Genomic DNA, 14,416 nt, shown 5'->3' with positions numbered 1-14,416 from the left:
GAATAATGGTGTTTTGACTAGATTTTTAAGCAGCGTTTTGCCCTTGAACTGGCAGTGTGAATTACTGAAAATCAGTTTCAGTTCCAAATCTTGAACCTATTAAATTTCTGATAAGCATAATATTAACCGATTATATTATAGCAGTGCTGGGGAACAGACAGCAAACCTGCTAGTTTTCACTGGGCCTTTGATAGGAGGCTCATGTAACAGCAGTGGAGGGGTTTTTTGTTTGTTGTTTTTAGAGATGGTTTATTTGAGGATCTCTCTCTGCATCAGCACACACCACAGTGAATTGCATCAAATATTTAACAATGGAGCCCTTTTGTGTGCTTCTTCAGGAACCTAATTAGTGAACATGAGCTACACATCCATGACAGATTCCACCTGATTAGTTAACTGGTTCTTGCTCCACTTGAATAAAATGAGATTAAAAAAAAACAACCCATCCCCTCCCCCCCAAAAAAATTAACCAAGAGCATTTAAAATACAGAATTACTGTCTATGTGGAGATCATATCCAAAGACATTGACTTTATATGTACAGTGTGTGAAGGGTTATTGTTCATGATTCACATTTTGAGATGTACTGTGTTAACAACTTCTGTGTTTTGATTGCCATATATTACGTGACTGTGAAGTCAGTTAAATTATAAATGAGCACTACTAATTTTTTGATTTTTTTGGTCATTGAAATAAGTGAAAGCTGTTCTGAGCAGCTCACAAGGATGAGAAATAATTAAATAAAACAAAAATCTTTGTTAAAACAACGTTAAAGGCTTGACAAACTCAGAAGAACAAAGGAATTCTGAATATGGAAAATCTTACTGTTCTTACTGAGAAATGTAGAATGTGCACAATGTGTGCGTGTATATATGTGTAGATCCTAAATCAGGAGCTTGTTTTGCTACTCCATTACATCATTTTTATGCTGGTGTAAGTCCCTTAAAGTCAATGTTTTACACAGTGAAAAAACCAATGTAACAGAGTTGAAAATTAGGTCCTGTGAGATGGGGGCTGGGAAGAGCTTAACCTACTCCACATCCCACTAAACTGCAAAATGCTCTATGTAGTTAAGAGGCCTGAGTGACAACCTATTAATAGCTATTTGTATAGAATTCATCCAAAAGATCAAATTCAGGCCACTCGTGGTGCATATGTGGGAACAAAGGTGGCCAAAACCCATGGGGACTGATGTACCACTGACTTGCACTTTGTTTAATCATCTACACTCTTGCACAGTTGGGATGAGCCACTACCAGATCAGATAGGTAGTTTTATACACACTTTGCTACAGGTATACACAACTCCACAATAGAGATAAGAATATAAGAACTTAGGGCTGGATGAGATCTCCTAAACCATCAAGTCCAGTCCCCTTCTATTACAGGTGACCCCATAATACAATCCCTTTCGTACATTCAACAAGCTCCATCTTTAAACCAGTTATGTTTCTTGCCTATTGGGAACCTGTTCCAGAACCAGCTCTGATGGTTAGAAACCTTCTTCTAATTTCCAGCCTGAAATTACTCATGTGCAGTTTATACCCATTTGTTCTTGCACCAACGTTATCCCTTAGTTTAAATAACTCTTCTCCCTCCTTAGTTTTTAGCTCCCTGATGCGTTTAATGTTCGGCTACCCCCAATGGAAAACTTTTCCAAAAACAAGACATGCCAAAAATTTCCACTGAAATTTTTTACTTTTTGTCAACAAACTAACCCCCTCCCCGCCACGTCAGCTTCTGTCAACCAGAAACTAAAAGCTTTGGGCTGAAAACTGCCAAAAATTGAGAGATTTTTAGCTGAACACTGATGAAAATTGAAAATGTTTGATCAAAACGCCACAATATTTTTGGTTTTCAACAAAAAATAAAACATTTTCAAGGAAAGCAGGTACCTTGAGAAAATATTTGTTTCACTGAAAACCCAAATAGATGGAAAATTATTTAGATAGCTGTACTCCACAAAGTACAAGCCAGTTGAAAATCAGGCATTGTGGAGTCCACACTCCATAGATTTTCCAAGGCTGCAGAAGTCGTATTTTAAGGCAGGACTAAGGAATGTGGGCCACACCTTGCAGTGTCTGTCCCACAGATCCACCATGTATCCTACACTGCTGAAATCAATTATGTACTTCGATCCAGTAATCTGTGTGCGTGGCTGTGCGGACATTCCTGAGCCAGCTAGAATAATATTGCTTTTGTATTAATAGTAATTTTGCCTGTATTTGAACACAAATGTAAAGAGGGCCTGGATTTGTCCCACAGTATTGATAACATCCAGCTGAGCTCCTCATCCACTAGCTGCACTAACTGTGTATATCCTGTATATTAGTGTTTCCCATACTTTTAAAAATGTATACATCTTCTTCACCCCCCAGCTCTGCATCCCCACACTTTCATAGATGCATAGATTCCAAGGCAAAAAGGGACCACTGTAATCATCTAGTTTGACCAGCTGTATAACTAAGCGTGGCAGATTTTTAAAAAAAAAAATAATTTCAATGGTTATTTTTAAGCATTTTTTTATCAATTTAAATTTTCACAGTTTGGGAAATTATGGTGGGGGGTGGGATAAGACAATTATTTAGTGACCGTAGATATTGCAATTCGGAAAGTTAAAGCTTAATAACCATTAAAACACAAATTGTCAAAAACACATGTCAAAGTACACAAAGTAAATATGCTTAAATCAGACTCGAGCAAGTTCTAATGCAGCATTTTTCTTATTTTTTTCCTATCTGTAAGTTTTGATTATTATCAATGGAAATATTTCTTTGTTGGTTTGTGTGTGTACAGTGAAATCAATGTTTACAAATTTTTACTGATAAAAATATAATCCTTCCAAGCCTATGTATAACATGGGCCATAGAACTTCCAAATGCTTGTGTATATCTTCATACTGTCTCTACTGATACTGTCTCTCCTTTGTCACATGCTTTGAGGACTAGTGAAATAGTTAACAATGTTAACATATAAAGCCTCATTGGCATGTGAGTTATTTAAATGAAGGAAGCAGTTCACACTTCAGAGTTATTGTGTTGCAAACTCAGTGCATCGGTTACACTCATTTCATGTTTTGTAGATTTTCTTTGCTACCATAACAGCCAGAGTGTAACCAATGCACTGAGAACCTGTCTACACTAGGGAGCTTACAGTGGCACACCTATAAGATTGGTCGTGTAGCCGCTCTATGCCGACGGGAGAGAGCTCTTCCATCGACATAATAAAGCCACCTCAGTGAGTGGTGGTAGCTATGTTGGTGGGAGAAGCTCTTCTATCAACGTAGCACTGTGCACACTACCACTTATGCCAGTGAAACTATGTTGCTCAGGGGGGTTGTTTTTTTCCACATCTGTGAGCGACTTAAGTTTTGCCGACATACGTGATAGTGTAGACATAGCTTGAGTTCTTAAAAGGAGTGAAAGCTTGAGGCTCTGGAAGACAATTCAGAGGTCTATGCGTGCTTTACCCTTTGTGCCCTGAGGGGATGCATCCCACACTTGGGGAAACATTGCTGTAGATTCATATAGCTGAGACTCAGATCTAGACCATGATTGTCTAAAGGTTACGCTTTTACCAGATGAGCCAAAAAGGAGCCTCCTCTATGCAAGCTGAATTCAACTTGTCTCAGCTGGTCATTGTTCTTTAAGTATCTTACAGAATTGTAATAATGTGAAACACATGGTTTTTTTAAGTTAACTTGCCTGTTTCATTGTCTGACTATCAATAGGATGAAGTCCACATTCAGTGGCTTATGGATAGTTACAGCAAATGGTGGTATTGGAGGAATACAAGAAAAACATCTGAACCAGAAAAAAAACCAAACAAACACAGACTATTTTCCCCTACCACGCTAAAAAACAAAACAAAGCCCTTTCATTTATCCGTATCTGTTTACATAAAATTTTAAAGGGGAAGAGAGCGTCTGGGATGAGATATTGTACTTTAAATGTCAGCTCAATCCACATTAAAACAGATCAGTTGCAGCCTCTCGCTCTAGAAGGTTACAATGGAAATGAAAATATACTACACAGATGCAGATTTAATTCTTGCCATTGCCAGGATACCATTATCAATTCTGAGATAGAAGAAGTGTGAAAAAACCTAATGCTATTGACAGTCATCTCAAACTATGTTTATGAAACCACTAGTGATAAATTATGAATACAAGAGGTTATTTAAAGAGTACCCCAGAAAGCAATCTTTGCGTTGTTGAAGACAATGGTATCTCCATCTCACCTTTTGAAAATGTCAGCTCTAACATTTCTGCTAGTTTGTTGCGTTGCCACATGAGGTCAAGTGCAAAAAGTAAGATATTCAGCAAATGGCATTCTTCTTCCCTGAAAAACAACTGTTGTGCTGATATCATTTGATGTATTATGAAATTCCAGATAGATCGACATGGTCCATACTGTGAAAAATATTGAAGATCTTCCCCCCACTCACATGCACCTTAGTGTAAACCATTCTGTGGGTTAAATAGCTTGTCTGGCTAGGTTGTTGTCCACAAAATACCAGAACAGATTTTGCATTTTGCAGACTGATTTCTCAACAAAAACAAGATTTTACTCTTGTTTGTGATCTAGCAATTTCCTGCCTTGTCTTATCTTCTGCTCTCACATCTCATTTCTCTCCCCATTAAAATTGTCTAAAGTACTGCTGCAAATTTCTTTCTCACCAGCTCATCTGAACATGATTTTCCTTCTTGTTAAGGGCTAGCTTATGGCCCTTCTATAAGACTCATGTATGGGGCAGCACATAGCTTGCATCATCCCAGGAGCAAGGGGTGGCCCTGTGCTCCTCGGAGGCATGGTTCCCTCCCTGCTTCTCCCTTGATCTGTGGGTGGTGGTACTAATTTGCTGCTGGCACACTGCCACATTGCTTCATCTGTGTTAGTTAGCACATTGTGTGGTGGAGTCATGGCTCCACCTATTCCCTACACACCTGCTCTGGGGGATGAGCAGCATCTTGCATAGTACCAAGACACAGTCTAGTTCTGAATGTCACACTACTGCTACCCATCTTTTCGAATGATTAGGTCAAACTTCTCATCTGCACCGTTAAAGAAGTCAGTAGCATCTCCACTCACTCATTTCTCTCATCACATTTTCTCTTCAGGATCATTTTATTGCATCCTAACCTTGTCCTCCTGCAGAGCACTTCTACCACCCTTACTTGGAGGGTTTATATGGGATTTAAGTGGTGCATAGACCTTGGGCTAGCCTTCTGCATGCAAATGAATGTTATCCATTTACAACAGCTCTTTTAAGGCTCAATTTTGACTTATAGGCACTACCTGGCATTGAGAGCAACTTGGAAGAATTCTGAGTCTGGGAAGTAGAGTTCTTCCCCTGCACACAGGGGACTTCCAAAGCCTGTCCAATATTGTGCTCTTTCGAGGAATGCAGCATACGCTCCCCTCCACATCTAACTAGCCTTAATGACTAGTGTATCGGGAGAGATAGTCATGGGCCTTGTTCTCTCCACAGTCTCTGGGTTGAGGGTCTTAGGTGTAAACAGTCCCTGAAATTGTTTCTAGTTGGTGTGCAGGGGTGGAATGTCTCTTTGTGCCCTCCCTTTGGCTTGCACACTCCTAGAGCAGCCAATTACAGTCTGGTCCTTAATTTTTCCCATCAATCATTCCCATCAGTGCCACTGATCAATCAATCAATCATTAAACAATCACATAAGTTCAACACAAAGTATACTCTTTATTGCATTTTATGGTTAATAACCATATCAAGATCATCATTTGCTGTAAATATTTTAGTGGTTTTTAAAAAGTATCCAAGTCGCACTTTCTCAGTCCATGTATTTGCTCCCTGTGTCTTCAATCTTCATATCTGCTTACTTTACAGGCTCTTATATTTTTACTAATGTTGGCACTGAAAAGCCAATGCAGCTGTGGGAGTGTGAGCTGGATTCTGTTTCGTTTTGTGTATCATCAGCAGAATTGTCACCTAATTTCCTTGCAGAATCTTCCTTATGAGTGATGATGTTGAAGGCAGAAAGAGGACGGCTTCATTTTATAATCCTGGGTTATGATAGCAGTTCCTTGGGTTAAAAATCATTTTTTGACTGAGCAAGTTTGACATGGGATCTGTTCAGAGAGAATCAGCCTGGATCTCCATTGTAGCTTTTATTAAGTTAAAATGCACTTTGAGTTCCAGCTGAATTTCATTCTCAGGATTTCGCCTGAAAATCATTCTTCATTTTTAAATTGTTAATCTATACTTCCATTGACTGTGCCTAATAAAGAGTTGTTGATTAGTTATAGAGGCTGTGTCAGGTTTAGAAGATTTCTAATACAAAAAGAACCCCAAACATTTCTTAGCAGTAAATCTGCCCTATCATCACTAATGCCAGATCTAGTTGTAAAAGAGCATGTCCTAATGTTCAGCACTGTATATTTATGAAATTAGAAGAGGATTAAACTGAGATTGCCTCAGAAAGTTTTGTTTATGGTTCCCGACCTATTTCTGTTCTTTTCTCCAGCTGAAGTTAATGTATATCCTGCTTGTATGTGTATCCTAGTAATGGAGGCTCTAGTAAAAAACAGAAAAAGCATAATGCCAAGAACAGAAAGTGTATCATTTCCATCAAAATTTTAGTAATCTAAAGTTATAAATGGAGTTTATGTTAAAGGGCCAGCTAGAAGGCGAGAGCAGTTTGGTATAAAATCCTTCTATTTTTCCATCCATGTAATTGCTATTCTGTAGAAGGGCCAAGATAACTTAATTATATTATGTTCTCAGGGCTGTTGCTGGAGTTGACAAAGACCCTGATTTGGTTCATATGGAAATCCAGGACTCCAGTGGAGGTATGCTAATGAAAATGTTAGTGATTGATACACTGCTGTATGGCTGTTCCTTTTGATTTTAAAGAATACTTTTTGCATTCATTTATAAAACAGTGGGAAGAAGCATTTTCCACATGTCAGATTCTTGCTCTGTTGGTATTTATTCAGCAAAACTGTCCTGATATATAAAAATGTAGTATGATTTCAAACGTGCTTGTTTTCCACGCTGAAATAAATTGAAGTTAAGATGCTATGCTCCACTGAAAAAGTCTATTAATAGTGCAATTTGTTCTGGCACTTAAACGTTGAACATTTTTTCTGATTTGCAAATACAGCAGGCAGTGCAATATAGTGCCGGGTGAGTGTCTGCTAGAGTGAATCCTTGCATATGTCAGTTCCACTGAATTAACAATCTTTTCCCAGGAAATCCTTGTGTTACACATTCAACATAGCTTTGTTTAGATTTTTTTTAAAAACCATAATAGCTACCTACCGTACAACTAAGACACCCCACTTACAACTATATGGTTGACTTCTTAGTAATTGTACCCTTGAAAGATGGTTTGATTCTGTGGATGATCATTCTAGCTCCTACACACTATTATAAATTAATTGTAAAGGATGTATAACTTAACCTTTCAGAACATGATAGCTCTTTCCTCCCACACCTGCCGTCAACACTGTGAGAAATTAAGGCCAATGCTTTAAAAATCAGGTACTTAAACTTCCTCCTAAATCCAAGTGGTCAGATTTCACAGAAGCTCCAAGAAGTTGTATGTCCTAGTGAGTTCCTGAAAAGTTGGTTGGACATAATGAGGGGAGATTCCATAGGGGCTGGATGGAAGGAAATTTCCTATTCATTTGGCAGAATAATGATAGGATTACCATGAGACGGTGGCACTGCCCTGATGCTACATTAGCCTCTACTACCCTTTGCAGCCCTGTTCTTCAGAAGACAATGGCCAGTCAGGGTCACATGTGGCAGAAGATCCATCCTCATGGCCTGGCTCCTCCTCCAGCCCTCCCTACCCTCAAATTCTGCTGTGTGTTCATAATTCCATTTCTTACATTAATAGATTCTTAAAATGCTTCAGAGTGGGTCTGTGAAGATCTCGCACATTTTTCCCCCTGCAAATTCTCTGTTACCACCACTTGTCTGATGAAATCATTTCCATTGCATATGGGACTCTCCATAGTTAGGGGGAAAGGGTTAGTCCTTTGTCCCTTGGTATTTTTTTAATTAGATTTGAACTCAGCTATCCATTTTGGCTCCATATTTCAAGTGCCACAAAGTCTATAATGATAGTGGCCATTTCCAAAATTCATGTACACAATGGGTTTGGAATTTGAATACCCCCAAAATTCAAGGGGGTCAAGGATTGGATCCAGTGTGTTTGATTTTTGCCCATTTCTAGATTGTATAACTCATTCCGTAACTTCTGAATACATTGGCAAAAATAGCTGTTACTTAATTAATATCCATGTAATTTTTCATCACCTATTTTTTTTGGTTAAGTTCAATGACAAAGTTGAACCATGTGCATTTAATCTGATTCCCTCAAATGAAATATCACAAATAATGATTGTGTTGTGTTTATTTTCTAAAGAAGAATCTGAGAGGGGAACACTTGTTCTCCTACATGATTTTTAATACATTTATTTCCTGGCTGGGTCCTTAAGTGCTTTATCTGCCCCTGTTGAGGTCAATAGGAATTTTGCCATTTACTTCAATAGAAGCAGGATCAAGCTCTTTGTATCTTTATTGGATAAAGGACTTTACTGGTTTCTGCTTGTCTGTGTGAATTATGAATAACTAAAGGAATTTTAAAGGCACTTTGCTGTATATGCCCAAATTTTCTTGTGAAAGTGGTTTGGAGATAAGCAGTAAAGAACGGACCCAAGCTGCTTCAGACCCAGGTCCAGATTTTAAAACCATCTCAAAACTTTGGGACTATTTATATATGATGATCTAGTCTGGACGTTCTCTAACAAAAAGTCATGACAAATGAGGTCTCTGGGTGTAAATTTCTTATCACACTGCAGGTATAATGAAACACATAAGTACTAATGCATTGCTCATTCAGACTGTGACAAAAGCGAGGTGAGGTGTAGTGTTCCTACCTCAGGTTTGGGACACAGGAATTTCCTTCATGGCTGTGGACAAGTCACTTGGGACTAGACTGACTATGTGCTGGGGGAGGGGAGCATACAAGAGTCTCCTCCTTAAGAAGAGTTCTGTCCCAGAGTAGCTTGGTGTACACAGTAGGTGGGAGCAGATTGCTTCCCTGATGCATCAGTCCTGCTCTGCAGGCCAGTGCAGAGAGGTTGCACCCCATCTTGGGTGACTCACTCAGTGGAGAAGAAGGCATGAGCAGCACTTGTGACAGGGGCTGCAAATATTGTGGGCCAGAGCTTCGGCTGGTGCAGATTGGCATAGGCTTTTTATGCAGGCCATTTACCCTTCAAATAGACATTTTAACCTGTGAGGAAAATCCTAAAGCATTTAATAGAGAATTATAATATATCTGCAGAACTTTGAAACGAGCCTTTAAAATTCCACAGCAGGGAATCTGTGTATTTTCTCTTAAATTCAGTGGGCTTGATCCTCTTCTCACTTATCCAGTTTTACATTAGAGGAACTCCATGGATTTCAACTACATTACACCAGATCTCCTCTACTGTAAATGAATGATCTGGTCATGTGAGAGGCCCTTATGCAGGTCAGGCAAGCCTCTACACTTGACACCTCCAAAAGAGCCACTCATCGCCTATCCTTAATTTTTTCTGGGCCTCAGTTTCGCTGACTGAGAAATGAGGTGAATAGCGTCTTACCTCTGAAGAATGAGGTGAGGATTCAGTAGTTAATGTGCATCTAGTGCTTTGGAGATTAAAAGGTTTCTGCATGAGGGTTAGGTGTAATTATTTTATAACTGATTGTACTGATGAATGTGATGCTTTCCCCACACAAACAGAATTTCAAAATATTTGCTTCTCTTTCTTTGAAAACCCTGTAACATGTTTCTCTCCCTGCTGTCAGGTTACCGCTACATCACCTGTCAGATTCAGAACTGTTCTGATAAAACACTGACAGTCCAGTTTGCTGGCAGCATTGACCAGGATTCTTTGACTGTGCACGATGACTACATATTCCTCCAGGTAATGTCACTTGCTGCAGACACAGGCCAATGTTAAACTCAAAATTGTGAAATATAAACCATTCAGCAAAACAGTAGCATAAGAACACAGAGAAGCCTATTGCTGTGTAGAGGTAAATTAAGAGTCTTCACATACATCAAGGCATTCCGTATCAATCTTGTGAAAGATGACATTTTTGACCCACAGAAAACCAGCTGCTTATAACCCTTTTAGATTTTGATTTATCATTTGATTTAGAGATAAGTAGATTTGCCAAGGTTTAGATTGGACTATATGGGCCAAATTTCTGTTAGCACTACTGTAAATTAGGCAGTATTTAGCATTTTGGGTAAAATCTTTGGGCCCTGTTGTGATTTCTTTTCACTGCTTTGACAGCATAAAGCAGGCAGAAAGCTGCCTCACAGTGATAGCCAAGGGAATCCTTAGATGTTGTAAAGCCAGTTTAGCCAGTTTTTCATTTCCCAACTGCTTTCATAGGGATGATTTTGGGAATGGCCCTGGAGCAAATACCACTGTGGCCAGTCCTCATCGGGTGGAGTGATCCTTGTGTCTCTTTAGAAACACTCCAGCTGGTGCAACTTAGATCAGCCTGTAGAGTGCTCCACATTACATTGGGACCATTTCATCTACCAGCAGCCATGAGACCTAGGAAGCAGCAATATGGCAGGGGGCCAGCTGGCCCCCACCAGTTGTCCCACACCTGAGCTTGGCACAGTTGAAGATTAAGTGTTTTGTATTTGGGACCAGTTAACACGAGTCTGTCCCAATTGCAGGCCAGCAATTCTGGAGGAAACAGCCAACACTATTCCAAAGGATGGAGCAGCCTTTGTAGTCCTAATGCAGGTTATTTGGAGAAAGATTCTACCCATGCCATCCCTGAGTTCACCATAGGGCTATATTTCTCTGCATTGCCCCCTACTCAGTCCTGCGATTTAGCCCCAAGTTGATAGTCTGCTCGTTGCAAGGCTTGTCTCCTAGAAGAAAGCAATATTGTTTTTGCTAGATGATATTAGTGGAGATCTCTCTGCTCCACAGCCTTGGGGTACATTAGATTGGCTTTTTCACAGCTTTCTTCCCTTGTGGCTTCTTTCTTTCAGAGGGATTGTGTACATAAGTACAGAGACAAAGAAGCTGTTATCCATGTTGCTGAGCACAGCAATCTGGAGGTTCACATGGCATGAAACACTTATCACCACAAACCAACTACAAAATGCATTGGGAAATGAAATTTCGAGTTAAGATTGGCATTTCCCAGTCCACGCCGTGCATTGGTGGCAGCCATTTGGCTCAAAGGTGGCTCTCAATAGACACATTTTAAAATCCATTTCACAGTTAGTAGATGGTGAGAAGTGTTTCTGTCCATGTGAACTTCCAGACTGCTGTGTTCAGCAGGACGTAGGCAGTTTTCTCTTTGAGCATCTGTGTTACTTTAGGACAGTAGATATCTGTAGGCAGTTTTGTTCTGATCTGATGCCAGACATGGGCAGGCACAGCACATAGGAATGAACTGGAAACATACCCACAGCAACTGAAAGGTAACAGAAAACCACTACCAAACAAAGTTATACAATAAATAGTGTATTCTTGTCTCCAATTGAATTGGCCCTTCTTGATGATAGTGGAAGTGATGTGCACATATTCCATGGGAGGAATAGATCCTTTCCGTGTTTCCTTTCCTAGTATTTGCAGTAAATCACATTGTTGTGTCTTAAATGGATCACTGTAAAAAACACCTTGTGTAGACATGGCCTTAGAATTTGAGTTCCTCAGGATGGGAGCAATTCCTTGAATGTCTGGAAAGCACCTAACACATCATGGCTGTTACCACAAAAAACAAACCATGATTATAATAATTAATATAGTTTTCTGCTATGTGTAGCACTTCCAGCTTCCATGGAGTGAGGGACCAATATTGGGAGAGGAAGCCAAATGGATGTCTCCCAAAGCACCAAATACCCTGATAATATTGCAGTTGGAAAGCACAGTATATAAAGCTATTGTCATACTACCACCATTGCAGAAGCAGTTTATGTCCAATGAGGAAGTCACTCCACTCTGATTATTTGGACGAGGTAGTATCAGATGTAGCTCCAGCTTTGTTTAATTCCACACCAGATACAAGGACCTGGTTTCACTTGAAAGACCAGGATGTCTATATGTATTGTATGATATGATGAGACAAGACTGGTGTTTAACAAATATAATTAAAAACGGGTGGGGTTTGGTTTTATCCCTCAGTTAGCAAATCACATTCTTAAAGGCTTCACATTTGTTATGCTACAAAAAAAAGAGATGGTCAGGAAAAAATGTGTAAAAATGACTCCCGTGCTCAGTTTGTTGATATGTTTAAAATATTCAGGCAAGTGGATCTGCTGTCATGCATCAGTTCTATTTTTACCAAGCAAAGGTCAAATTTGCATGTTTCAGCATAGTTTGTTTTTCAAACCAATTCCTTTTTTTAAACACATAATTAAGTATGTGATGCTCTAGGGCCAAATCCCAGGGTCCTCAATTAGTTTCAACTATGACAAACTCCAACTGATTTAAATAGGTGTTTTGCCTGAGTAAAATCCCCACCATTTAATTCTAAAATTTATTTTGAAAAATACATTAAAACTTAGCTTTTATGTGTATCTTCTGTGAATGGGACTTACAGGAATTACATTGCCTTGGTAGCTGCCTTCCATTTAGCTACCAAATTGTGATGTTTTTATCTATCACCCCTCCCTGTGCTCTGGGGGATGTCTTTTCTGAGACAGTTGAGGTAGAGAAGACTGGGACCAGAAGGGTTCACTGCACATTCACCTTTTAAGCCAGCTTCTACTATGGCAACAAAGATTTTCTTCCGTATTAATCAAGCTTCATTTGAGTGCTTGAGGTAGAAATTACCCAGTATTTTCTGAGAAATAGGAAAGTGGCCTTAAAACCTTTTTCCTTGCCATAATGGAGGTGGCTTTGTCAGATGGGTAACTTTATTATTTTGATTCAGGGTATCCCCCCTCTACAAAAGTGGGATAAAGCTTGAGAAGGGGATAAAAAGGATCTGAATAATATTCAGTGCATGGGGTTGGGCTTAATAAGGGGTCCCAGCCTTCTCTAGACGCATGATCCTACCTGTCTCAATGCAGAATAAAAGTAGCAAAGACAGGGATGAGGATGCTAGGTACATCTTCTAACTAAAGGCGCAAAGTGTAGGCCAGTAGGCCTGCTGGCCTACAAGTTGGCTTTGGTTGGCACAGTAATGAAGCAGTGAAAAAAATGTATGTTTTAATTTTTTCTTTTTTTAAAATCAGTCTATCAGTTGTTGTCTATTTATACAGCAATAACTTTTTATAAATCTAGAGTCAGTGGCTGATTTACTATTGCTAGGGGGAGAAGCCAGTGGTGCTAACTACTGCACCAGAAAAGTGTTTTGGAAAATGTGAAATATTATTTATTAAGGGCCGAATTATCTGCTAGTGTAATTTGAGGGAGCACCATAGACTTCGATGGAAATGTGCCAGTTTACCCCAGTGGAGAAACTGGCCCTAAATCCATGATCCATGGTAGTGAGGTGAAATAGGGAACACTCCTTCCCCTGTTTGTTTTAGTCCGTTGGTACTTAATACAAATAGGTTGCTACTTTGAAAAAGGTATTTCAGTTGTTACTCTAATACTGCATGATAAGGAAAGGCTTGCAAGTACCAGTATGTCTGGTATGACATTAGGGGAGAAAGGCAGTAATGGAAAACATCTCCATGCTAATTTTCCATTCACTAGCTGCTTGTGATTTGTTTTCTGTTGAGTGGAAATCTTCGCAGGGCTTCTGGATTGTTTTACATGGGGCCCAATTATGCCCTCCGTTACACAGGTGAAAGGTCTATTTGAACAAACAGGAGTGTCACCCATGTAGATGAAGCTAGAATTGGGCCTATCGGGTACAGTTAACCTATTTTCAAGGTCACCACTGCACCAATAGGTTTAATGTTGCACTGTCTCCCACCCTGGCACTTATTGGAGACTTATGCCAGAAAATGAGTGATTATAGCTACAAAATGCTAGTCCAATACAGAGATTCATATTCATATAGATTCCTATGGAGATTTATATAAATGTTATGTTATGGTTTATTCTGCCTCTTGTGTTCTATTTGAATAGTGCACTTGGAATAACAGTTTTAAAAGAGAGACAAGGTTGGTGAGGTAGTATCTTTTATTTTGGACCAACTTCTATTGGTGGAAGGTACAATCTTTCAAGCATCACAGAGCTCCTGTTCTAGTTTGGGGGAGGTCACCTGACTGTCTGAGCTAAATATAAGTTGGAACAGATAGTTAAGCATAAGTGATTCACATGTGCCGTATGAGACCACTTAAAGTGAAGTGGGCAATTAGGGGTTAGCAGGCAATGGGGTGTATTACAAATTCTTGTAACAAGCCATAAAACCAGTATCTTTGAGTCCATGATTTTGTAGTTGTCACATACC

The 14,416-nt window shown here is 39.5% G+C and overlaps 1 protein-coding gene across 1 annotated transcript in view; it reads left to right on the top strand.

Moving 5' to 3' along the window:
* LOC137149633 (VPS10 domain-containing receptor SorCS2-like) overlaps nt 1-14,416 on the top strand; it is a 152,669-nt gene that overhangs the window by 15,640 nt on the left and 122,613 nt on the right. Inside the window, exons 4-5 of the mRNA XM_067543160.1 lie at nt 6,755-6,819; nt 9,836-9,954. Coding sequence (XP_067399261.1) covers nt 6,755-6,819; nt 9,836-9,954 — 184 coding nt within the window. The remainder of the gene's footprint in view (nt 1-6,754; nt 6,820-9,835; nt 9,955-14,416) is intronic.

The sequence above is a fragment of the Emydura macquarii genome, unplaced genomic scaffold (genome assembly GCF_026122565.2).
Source record: "Emydura macquarii macquarii isolate MOO-44397 ecotype Brisbane River unplaced genomic scaffold, CSIRO-AGI_Emac_v2 contig_794, whole genome shotgun sequence".
Taxonomy (NCBI): Eukaryota; Metazoa; Chordata; order Testudines; family Chelidae; genus Emydura; species Emydura macquarii.
The sequence above is the reverse complement of the archived record's forward strand: the minus strand, read 5'-3'. Positions and strand labels throughout refer to the sequence as shown.